Source organism: Hoplias malabaricus, chromosome 7, assembly GCF_029633855.1.
Source record: "Hoplias malabaricus isolate fHopMal1 chromosome 7, fHopMal1.hap1, whole genome shotgun sequence".
Lineage (NCBI taxonomy): Eukaryota > Metazoa > Chordata > Actinopteri > Characiformes > Erythrinidae > Hoplias > Hoplias malabaricus.
The window spans coordinates 13914377-13926562 of record NC_089806.1 but is presented as its reverse complement, the minus strand read 5'-3'; the positions used below and the strand labels follow the sequence as shown (position 1 = coordinate 13926562).

The 12186-nt window shown below is 37.6% G+C and overlaps 1 protein-coding gene across 1 annotated transcript; it reads left to right on the top strand.

Annotated features, from left to right (window-relative positions):
* The first annotated feature begins 4361 nt into the window (after positions 1-4361).
* si:dkey-177p2.18 (phospholipase B1, membrane-associated) lies at positions 4362-8407 on the top strand. The gene is made up of 7 exons (XM_066676085.1): positions 4362-4402; positions 4888-4979; positions 5247-5328; positions 5945-6046; positions 6657-6752; positions 7413-7484; positions 7814-8407. The coding sequence occupies exons 1-7, from the start codon at positions 4370-4372 to the stop codon at positions 7961-7963; spliced, it is 627 nt and encodes a 208-aa protein (XP_066532182.1). The 5' UTR covers positions 4362-4369; the 3' UTR covers positions 7964-8407.
* The last annotated feature ends 3779 nt before the right edge of the window (positions 8408-12186 follow it).

Genomic DNA, 12186 nt, shown 5'->3' with positions numbered 1-12186 from the left:
CCCTAAATTGTTTTTTTAGGACAGTAGTAGTTTAAATACCCTTGTTTTTATCAGTGTAGTTCAGGGGTTTTTTCCCCTTTGAGCTAGGTGCCCCTTTAAGGTATATTGCTGTATTGTTTTTCACAGGAATATCCTGAGAAAACCAGGCCGGTGAGTTTTAAGCACCCTCCTTTCTGGTGTCCCGATATGAGCCCGTCTACTTCCATCCCCACCTCAGGTAAAGCAGTTATGAGATCAATACACAGATCATTATCCATAATCCACAATGACAAGCTGTGCCTTTGAGGAAAGGCTGCTGATCTCAGATCAGTATCAGGTAGCTGCTGTCCTCCTGCTATGACCTTGTTCTGTTATAGATATGGATTTTCTATCTATTTTTGTTTTTCAGTAACTTCCCCCCCTTCTATTCAGCTGTTGTTACTGGGTGATAGTAGAGTTGATATCTACTGTTCTACACGTTAAATTTAGAAGTTCACTGCAGCCTAATCATGTCTTATCTTGCATACATCACTTTAATATTTATTTATTTATTATGTTTAAATAAGTTTCTCCCACAAACCACATGCGACCAAGTCGGGGAACAAGTTGAACCTCGGAAAAAACTTCCACCCGACCTGCACTTGAAAGCAGCACTAGTTCCTGTCTTGGAAAACTGGCTCATAATTCAGGACATGGATTAAGCCAGATATTTATTAAATATCAGTATTAGAGAATTGTTCTACGGAAATATTTGGTCAAGGTTTTGGCTTAAATCTAGGACAGAGAAGCTGCCCTGCAGTGTTTGAGAATAAGTTAAGAAACCATGTTTTATTGAATGGGGGTAAAGCAAGTATTATTATTTCCAATGTGTTAAAATAATGCACAATAACACCATGCATAAGACAGACATGCAATGTTACTAATTTTACATATGTAAGTTAATACAGTGTTAGGAGTTTGCCCAAGGAATCACCGGTATCACATGGTGTACCTGCCCAAGCTGGTACTGTGGAAAAGAGTAGTGTGAATATTATATTGGTTTTTACATTTTATTTATTTATTTATTTTTATTTTTATTTTTTTTCCAAAGCCCTTTTCACCCTTTGTGTATAACATTAACTTAAATATTGTTTACATTTGAGTTCTTCTGTGTTGTAGTTGAAATGGTTAAAGTAGCAGACATCAAAGTCATTGCAGCTCTTGGGGATTCACTGACAGTAAGTGAGCTCTTATGTTGTTGTTTACCTTCCTCCTTTAAACATTGTGAGGTTTAAAAATAAATAAATAAATAAACCCTACTAAATTGTTCATCAAACTCTTCATTCATATGACAGTACTGTTCACTGTTTGCCAAAATACAGCATCTCTGAGTGCAGAAGAGCAAACATATAGACAGCATCTTCACAGAATTAATATCAGAACAGATCACAATGTGAATTGTGAAGCATGATTATTTTGCTCTTACTCAGTGCATTAAGAGCACTATCTAGTTACATATTTTCAGTTATTTTTGTAACAATTTATTACTTTATTATTTGAGTTTGGTTTTATACTTCTCTCTAACTCTAAATCTAACATTGCAGACTGCCATTGGGGCAAATGCAACCACAGTGCTTGGCATTCCTATTGAATTTCGTCATGTGTCATGGAGGTAATAATATGAATGAACCTACATTTTTGAAAGTAAAAGCACATAAAACTAAGAAGAATATGGAATGATGTTGCATGGTTCCTGAACATGTTCTCGCTGACTCTTTTATCAATATGGAAAATTTCTCATAGCATTGGAGGCCATGGAACATTCCAGGATGTTATAACACTTGCAAGTAAGTGTTTGGTATGTTTATACAGCATGTTTTTGCAATTTATTTAGTTTATTATGTCATGGATGATCTACAAAATCATTGTTTTAAGTAAATTACAAAAAGATGCTTGCACGACCAGGAGAATGTAAAACACCAGTGCTAATACAGTATCAAATACAGAAAAGTCCTCATTCTCAATAATAATAAATTGTGGGTGTCTTGGTGGTTAGCACTTTTGCCTCTCAGTGCTGCGTAGGTTTCCTCCCAAAGTCCAAAAGAAAAAAAAAAACATGGAGGTTAGGTGAATTGGCTTCTGTAATATTTGTCCTGGGCGGCACGGTGGCGCAGCAGGGAGTGTCGCAGTCACACAGCTCCAGGGACCTGGAGGTTGTGGGTTCGGTTCCCGCTCTGGGTGATTGTCTGTGAGGAGTTGGTGTGTTCCCCCTGTGTCCGCGTGGGTTTCCTCCGGGTGCTCCGGTTTCCTCCCACAGTCCAAAAACACACGTTGGTAGGTGGATTGGAGACTCAAAAGTGTCCGTAGGTGTGTGTGAGTGTGTGTTGCCCTGTGAAGGACTGGTGCCCCCTCCAGGGTGTATTCCCACCTTGCGCCCAATGATTCCAGGTAGGCTCTGGACCCACTGCAACCCTGAACTGGATAAGAGCTTACAGATAATGAATGAGATGAATATTTGTCCTGGAGTGAGTGAAAGAGTGTTTGTGTGGGAGTGAATGTGTGCATGCCCGAGATTGGCGCTCTGTCCTGGATGAAGCCCTAATGCATGATGCAGAAATTAAATATATTTCCTCTATGTTGATCTAACTGTGAAATCTAAAGCCAGCTGATGTCATTTTCAAGCATAACTTAAACAAATTCTTGTTTACCAAAGGTGCTTTTAATTTGCTGTCATCTTCTAGGTCCCACAGCATTATTGATTATCTTTTCCTTTGTTATCCAGATATCATTAAACTCTTCAACCCTTCAGTTGTGGGTCCTGCTCCAACCAAAACTGTACACGGAACCCCGGCTCCGCTCAGTGAGACTGGATTCAACCTCGCAGTGACCGGCCACAACACTTTGTAAGTGTGACTGTACTCATACTAATAATCTGAATAAATTCTTTAACAAAGATATAGATCAGATATTGGAACATTTGCTGCACGTTAATCTACAACGTGTAAATCAAGTTAGATTAGACAAACAGGAGGTTGGACCTGAGCATCATTGAATATATTGTGGATTACCTGGTTTGTTATAAGCAGAAGCCAACCCCTGAGGCTGAAACTTGGTGGGAGGTGAGGGGTAGATTTCTTAGTAAATCTTAACTCCCCTGAAGTCCCCTGCAAAGAACAGAAAATGGAATAAAGTCAGTGTATCATAAAACCTGCTTTTGACGACTTACACAAGTTGGAATAAGCCATTTATAGATATTTGTGTAGTTTTTTCTGGCCTTATTAACATCGACCTACAGCAAAGTGTTATGAATTAGTTTAAAGAATCCATGTGTTTTCTCTTATTTTAATTTTACCTCTGCTAGTAATCTTCCTGGACAAACTAGACATCTGATCGACACCCTGAAAACATATGAGGTAAGATGCATTCTCCCAGTTGTAGTTCTTAGTGTTTCCAAAAAAAAAAAAAAAAGTTCACGTAAACTCTTGTGAATGACCATGAACTTTCTTCACTGATAACTTCACAATCACTCATTCTGTTGCTGTGGTTCCTATCTGTGTACAGTTCTGCAGATGAAACTAGATGATTGTCTGTTATCTGATCTTGAAATCTGTAGCGTTTTGCTAGAATAAAGGAGATAAAAACCATGAACTACTTAAATTATATTTGACTACAGGGCATTAACTTTGACGAGGACTGGAAACTGCTGACTGTGCTCATTGGGATGAATGACATCTGTGATTACTGTAAAGATAAGGTAGATTGATTCTCTCCTGACTCCCAAAGAAAGGAGCTTTGTTTCTTAATGACAGTTTTGATGATCTGCGATGTTTTCCGTTGTTGTTAAAGATTCCATTTTGTTTCCCGTTCCTTATGCAAAATTATTCCTTTATATTCAGTCTTCTCAGAAATATCTCCTGAAAAGCTGTTTTGACTTGAAATGTAGTAAATGATCTCTGACTTACCCGCACACTTCTGTATGTATTGGTCTTTTTATAATAAGAAACAAAGCCTCCTTAAAATTTACCTTTAAAACATGAGTTGATGGATGATTTTTCACTGTTCTTCTGAGTATTAAGAACAACACAGATATTCCATGCTCAAAAAACAAAGCACACTGATAGTCTTCAGATGAACCAACTTTGCTGGATGTGACTTTTTGTGGCAGAGCCTATGAGAATATTTCATTTATTTTCTGACTAATATATATAAGGTATGAATGTAATGCTGAAATGAATGTCCCAGCCTTTTTGAACATCTCTCTCAGTAGCACAGTTATGGATGCATGTCCTCTCTGAGGAGCTGTGTTCTACAGAAATGTTCTGATACAGAACAGCCACAGGGCAACATTTAATTCAGTTTCCTCTGTTTATATTCACAGTCCCTCTTTTCAGTGGAGAACTTTTTTCACTACATGAGCGTGTCCTTGGAGATGCTGATGAATGAGGTAATAGACAATTTAAATGATCTGCATCCCCACTATCAAGTATGGTGGTGGATATTTGATTATTTTTTGGGCTGTTGTTCCTCACAGACCCTAGGGTTCGGGTTAGCCCCATAATGTGTCAGAAACCTAGACGCATGGCAGTTTGGGTTCTATAAAGTACATTAAAGATATTAAATAAAAACCTGCCATGAAGCTCAAACTGTCCCCTGGTTGTATCTTCCAGCAGGACAATGATTCAGAATCAACACAAACATGATTTACAGACCTCCAGAATGAAGGATTTGCAATGACCAACCCATTCCCCTGACTTATGCTTATAGTCCACATATTTGCCACATGGATGACAATGTTGTAGATGACACTCTATGACCTTTTCAAGTGTCCTGAAACGCCTGATAAAACAGCTGTGGTTCTCTTTGTCTTGGCATATTATATCTCTACAGTTTTTCTATAAGATTGAATGTTTTGTGTGTGCGCATGTGCAGGTTCCCCGGATGATAGTGAATGTGGTTCAGATCTTGCCCATGGAGACCCTCCGAGAGGTCCAGAAGCCCACCCCTGGCTGCTTGTTGCAGAGGTTCGTCACAACTCTCAGCAATTATACCTGCATACTGCTCCTTCTTCATTTAATTACTCATAAAAACAATAAAAGATAAATCAAATACGTGTATTTTATATTTGAAAAAAAGGCTCTATCACCACCCAACATTTTATCTGTGGCATATTATAGGGCATTTTATCAGAATACTGAGCTTTATCTCTTTATTTTATTTTATTTATTTATTTATTTATTTATTTTAATAAACTTGATGCCTTTTCTTTTCCCTTTCTCTGATGTGGTCAGGTCTTTCTGCTCATGTTTGGTGAAGCCAGCCACAGGGTCCACTGACCTAAAAGAGCTGATAGATATCAACTTCCAGTTCCAGGTGCATAGGTGTCACACACACACACACACACAGATAAAAGGCTAAGGTATTTTAACAAATAATGCAGCTTTATGGACTATTTCATTCTGTATCAATACGGCCTTAATAGCTATTGAACACGTGCTTCACACTGCCCACACACATTTAGTCATATATTAAATAGATCTAAGGATGTGGTTTGACAAACTGTTATCAGTTATATGTGAAAGCTTGATGTGTCCTATATATATATATATATATTACACCTACCTACTGTGCCTGTTTGGACACCCTAAGTGTTGCAAAACCTCTGCACTTGCCATACAAAAGTGCTCATAAGTGTTAGTGTGAGTGTGTGATGGATTGGGGCCCCATCCAGGGTGTGTTTCCGCGTTGTGTTTAGTGATACTGGGTAGGCTCTTGACACACAATGACCCTGAACAGGATTTAACTATCTGATAAGATGAATGAATGAAAGAATGAAGGCATCATACTCCTCCATATTAAAACATAGATGATGGTAAAATGGATAATTGTGTATAATGGAATTTTGTCCCAATGGTTATATCTGTGTTTGTACTTGTTTTTGTGAATAAGGCCCTTAAGCGAGGCTAAGTTAATTTCTCTCTCGTCTCAGAATGCCCTCGAGCAGCTCCTCTACAGCGACCGTTTCTTTAAAGATGACTTTGCTGTAATTCTCCAGCCTTTTCTAAAATATGCAGACCCTCCACGGCTCCCAGTAAGAAAAAATCCTACACCAGATCACTGCTCATAACTTTGTGTTACACAGAACAGTGCAAAATCCCATGGGAGGTTCAACCCATCCTTCCACTTTAATAAATCTATGGATCTGAACGTATGTGTATATATTTCCTGATGCAGAAGTCGAAAGGTAATCTATGACTTTTCCATAGTACTGTAAATTCAGTTCAAAAACTATTAAAGTAATAAAATATATATTCACTTATTAATATAAGGAAAGGTGTTTGTGTGAGAGAGAGATGTTTTTATGAGAGATTCCAGAGTGTGTTAAATTATCTGCTATATATGTTCACAGCTGTCACACCTTGAGAGTCCTATATGTACTATATCTTCGCTGTCCAATGAAAAACATGTATCTCCCAAAACATTGCAGGAGAAGGAAATTACATTATTAACTTTCAATGGAAGTCAGTGTAATAACATTTTATTCCAAGTAATTTTTGGAGCATTTCTATTTATTCATCCATGACATTTTCAGTGTGTGGAGAGTTCAAATGATGTAGCAAAGTAAAAATCCACAATAATGGAGATGTTTTTAGAGCAAGAGAGAGAAACATTGTCTCACAAACTTCTTTTCTTCCTGTAAGAATGGAAAAATTGACATGAGCTTCTTCACCCCGGACTGTTTCCATTTCACTATGAAAGGACACGAGGAGCTGGCTAAGGGTCTCTGGAACAACATGGTAATTAGTGTTGATTCATTTACTCTGTAACCTGTTTAAGGAAGATATTTTTATGCTTTTTTTGTTTGTAATGTACCTGTTTGCATCCCAGCTGTTTGACTGAATATTACGATGAATCCTGCTGTATTGTTAAAAATCAATAGATTATCTTTACTGGGAGCACAATTCTGCTAAATTTAACCCAGTTGCTGTTGGTAAAGCTATTCATTAATAATAATATTTGTAAGATGAAGTATAAATGTCATTTTTATATGACAAAATATATCAATTCTGTGTTTTATGTCTTTATTTAACAGCAGAGTTGTATTGCCTTGTAATAATGAAATATACCAGTCTTGCTTAGAATTTGAACTGGTTTCATACGGCCACAAGAACATTTTCATTGTGGTCATTGCCACCTATGAAGCAATAGGTGCCAGCGATGCCAATCTGTGACACATCACAGTATGCAAATGATTGAGCCAGTATTCCCATCCTCGATGACGCCATCCTCATGCCTCACATCATGGGCGTTTCTGTTATGGAAACAAAACAAACAATGCAGCACAGCCCCCTCCCTGTCTACAGGTCCCCTCACATTTCAGAGAATTTCTAAAAAGGTTTAGAAGAACTAATATCTGGAGAGGGCTGAAGGGTCTACTTTCTGTTTTGTGTGTGTAGTTCCAGCCTGAAGGGGAGAAGTTAATGGTTGAGAGTTTCTCAAACCCGATCCAACTGATGTGTCCTCCTGTGGTAAGACTTCTACTGGTTTAATGTCACTCTTTCAACCTAACCTAACCTTTGATCTCTATTGCTGTGGTTCCCAATCCTGGTGTTGGAGTTAACCCTGGCCTTCACATTTTGGAATTCTTCCTGCTCTCAGTAAACCTGATCCAAATGATCCATTCCTAATCTGTTAAATACCAAGCCATTTCTAAGCTGACATGGGTTCTTTCAAAGAGGAAAACAAAAACGTGGGTCAGGGGCTACTCAGTGACTAGAATGGAAATCCTGTGCAATAATACATTGATGTGATGCCCTTCGTTCAATCCAGTTTATACTGTGTCTCTTTCCAAACTCAGGACCACCCCTACATCTACACTAAACCAAACGCGGTCAAGATTGGTCAGCCGCCTGCATCAGGTTCCCCACAGATGACCACTGTTCTCTCCTTGATGACTACTTTGGCTTCTGTTCTTTTCTGGTGGGCAACCACCATGACCTTCATATAGTAGCTGTCACCAGAGAGGAGCTTTGCTACTCATGAAGCAACAGTGTTTATTTTCTCCCCACATTTTGACTGCACTCTGAAATGTTAAGGGTCTGAAAACAAATCAATACTATATTTGTGATCTATAAAAGGAAGAATAAGAAGGTTTAATTGCAAGCGAGACATAGTAAGAAGTCAAACTGACAGAATTACAGGCAAGTGAAGGGCAGCACCGACAGCAGGAGAACACCATGAACGTTAACCTGATGACCCTCTCAGTTCCATCCTTCATCCGCCTCTTCAGATAGCCACTGTTTCATTGTCCAAATACATCAGATGCAGGTACAGGCTACATTTAGCCCAGACAAATGCTGCTCTAATTGATTTAGCTAGGGAAGGTAATTGTGTGAGCTGACTCAAACTGGTCTGAACAAAAACGGCCTGAGGTCGGCCTGAAAATGCATTATGGGTATGAGGTCAATGGAGTTTAGCTGTTGTGAAAGAAGAGTATTGTCCTTCTTTTTTTTTTTTTTTCAAATGCTGGTTAAATGCAGACCGTTTGACAGATACCTAATGCGCAGTGTAATGAGATAATCGCTTTTGGATGCCGCAACCTGAGACCTGCTTTTAGTGTCTTCAAATAAAGCCTTACGATGAAGCATTCACCAAGTCTGTGCTTTTATGCTATTGTTAAGGGCCATAGTATTCTGTGACTGGGAGGGGACTGTGTTAAATGTTAATGTATAATACCATCTTGGGATGATGTGTAAACACAAGGCTTTGCCCGATCCTATAAGTGATTACACACAGATTGATTTATGGAAAATGCCCTTTATGTCAGAGATGACTGTTTCCCATCACATACAGGTGAGTTCCATAATAAACATTAGCTTCATTCATTGCTATGGTGGCCTTTGTTAGAGTAAACAGCTGCATGGCCATTTGGTACTGGGCAAACACTACTGACGCCAACCCACTTTATTGTCTCCTTGATTGGGATCTAGGCAGGTTGTGAAATAGGAAATTTGAAATTGGACAAAGTTATGAATGACTGTATAACCAGTGTACACCTCTACACTCTTGAAATTACAAGGTTGACATAAGGTCTGTTGTTGTGACAGTGTTGCTGTTAATCCACTGATCATATTATAACTGTATTACCTGCCAGATGGCCTTCTAAATGACGTGTGTGTAAGGTGCTCCTGTTCTGCTCTCCTTTGAGAGAATCTGAGGAACAGAAGAGGCCTAATGACCTGTCCTGGGAATTAAACACACGGAGAGAGGAAATTCTAGAGGGCACTCAAAGTACAACCTGTAAAGTAAAAGCTAAACACCATGAGAGTTGTAAATTACATATTTTAACAGGTACATTATATATTACCTATATTTGTAGAAATGTTAGTCCAACTTGGGGTTTAGGGAAGCACATAATGTAAAAATATGTTCTACAAAACTCATATCAAAGCCTTTATTTTTCATAAAATAGAATTATTAAATAGTTATTATTATTATATTCTAATATAGAATATTAGTTATCAATGCATTTTTCTTGTGGACCATGTAGTATTTCTGAATTCATGTTATTATTGGAGTTCACTGTGCTCTCCCTATGTCTGTTTGGGGTTCCTCTGCATGCTCTTGTTTCCTCCGGCAGTTCAAACAGACATGTACGTTTGAGTGAAAGGTGCCCTTTAATGGACTGAACCCTGTCCAGGGTGTGTTCCTGATTTTCACCCAGTGATTATGGGTAGACTCTGGATCCACCTCCACTCTCAACAGGATGAAGCTTTATAGAATTACAGAAAATGAATGAATGAATGAATGTAAAATACTGTGCAAAAACATTTTAGGCAGCTAAGGAAATGAGACATTATAAAGCTATTTATCTGTGCAGTATTCTTTTGTAAAATAATAAAAAAAAAGAATGTGTGTGTGTGTGCGTACCTAACCACTGTGTTACAGTACTTGTGTGTGTGTGTGTGTGTGTGTGTACGTACCTAACCACTGTGTTACAGTACTGGTGTGTGAGTGAATGTGTGTGTGTGTGTGTGTCGCCCTGTGAAAGACTGACCCCACTCCAGGGTGTGTTCTTGCCTTGCACCCAGTGATTCCGGGTAGGCTCCGTACCCACCGCAACCCTGAGCTGGATAAACGATTACAGACAACGAATGAATTAATGAATAAATGAATGTTATTATTGATTTATTTCACCCAAACACATTTGTGTTTGATGTAATAAAAAAAAATCAGATGATATTTTAGAGCCAAGCAAAATTCTTTGAAGAAAATAAGGGATATAAATATTTTACATAAAAATATAAATTACAATCTGAATTGTGCCCATGAAAATGTCTACATTTAATGATTTGAAATTTAATGACATTTTAAAAATGGTTTTTACAATGGTGTCTTACGTGCTTGTCATACGTTTACATACAACTCAGGGACAGCAGATAGAAGTTGGTTACCTGACTTACCCATTTGTGATTAATTTTTCATTTTTAATGGTCCCTGACGACATACACATGGTGAAGTGAACTTCAAACTGTTTCAATGAATTAAACATTGGACCCAGTTTTCAAGGAAAGCATTGTAGCTGATTAAAAGTTCATCTAATGAAATGATCCTGTAAAATGTTGTGTAGACCAGTTAAGGTTTCACTGTGTAATCTTGGTGATTGTAACCAGCAGAGTATTAAAAATGGCAGTTAACCTTTGGTTATATAACAGATGAATGTTTATTGTCATCTCAGGGCACATGTGCACAGGAAATTAAACGTGTGATCCATTTAATGTGGTGTTAGCTGAACTCTGTCATTTTCTTAAGTTTATTACGTCCTACTTCACAGTATTTTAACATTAACAATGTTTTCACAGTGAAAAACAGTCTTGATCTCTCTTGAGCTAATGGTGTGGTTTGTACAACAAAGTTGGATGTTCTTAAGGGAGTAACTTCTTCTCTCTATAACAGCTTTGTTTAAAGTAAATATTCTTTAAGTACAGAGATGAATTCTCAGTTTTGCTGAACTCCTCATCCAGAAAGCTACACTAGATGCTAAAACATTGGGTAGAACTTTAAATTACAGCCCACTAATTACTCGGTAAGTACAGAGTATGTATCTGTTAAGTAAGCCGTAAGATAAAATAAGTAAAAGATATGATACTAGAAATATGTTGTTATTACTGGGTATAACTTACAAACATTTTACAAATAAGACACACAAATATGTTCCGAATACATTTGCACTTCTAAGCCTAATTATAGATTATTAAAAGTATTAAAGAATAAAAAGTATGACAGTTCATTCAAGTGATTATTATTGTCATTTTTTATAAATAAGGAATGCAGCCTCTTTTTTTAATTGACTGTATTTATGAATGTAATTATAGATCCTTTAAAATTATTTACAGTGCACCTACAGGGGAGGACATGGTCATTTACTTTCATTACAGGCAGTAGCAGAGTTTCATGGTGCTTTGCACTCTTTACGTTCAGGACATGTGATCTACCACAATAATCATCATCGCGTACTTTGGAGATATTTTGCACTGTTTTGCCCGTATGTATTAAGACATTATATGTACATAGCTGACTAATGAGGAAATGAGTGTTTCTCTTCTGCTCTTATTTGTAAAATATTTGTAAGACACTCAGTAATAACCACATTTCTAATATCACATCTCTTATTTACTCAGTACTTATTTTATCTTACAGTTTATTTAAAAGGTACTTTCTCTGTACTTAGCGGGCTGTAATTTAAAGTGTTACAGAAAATTGCAGTGAGCATATGATTGACTTTGGCCTCGAGCATTACAGAGGTAAGGTAATGATTTTGGACAAAAGGTTCTGGTTCACTCTTTCTAAAGAAATTTAATAATTTCCCTTCATTACACAGAAAACAGTTCCACTTGTTGGGGATTTTACACTCCCAAACTGACACTTGGCATTAAACGTGGGAATCGTAGACTTGTACCACTGCTCCACACCTTCTATGGCGTATTTTTTTTTAATATTATAGGGGAGCTGTGTGAACAAGTGTAGACATACATACATACATAGACATATCACTTTTTGCAAAAGGTGGACCTTAAAGTCACTGAATTCACCAACATTCAGACACTGTGTGTGCATATAGAAACAGACTCTACTCACTGTACACTGCACACACAGTATGTATCTCATTCATATGCAACGTGATAACCACAGCCATAGTTTCTGTGAAATGAATAATGACCTAATGACGCA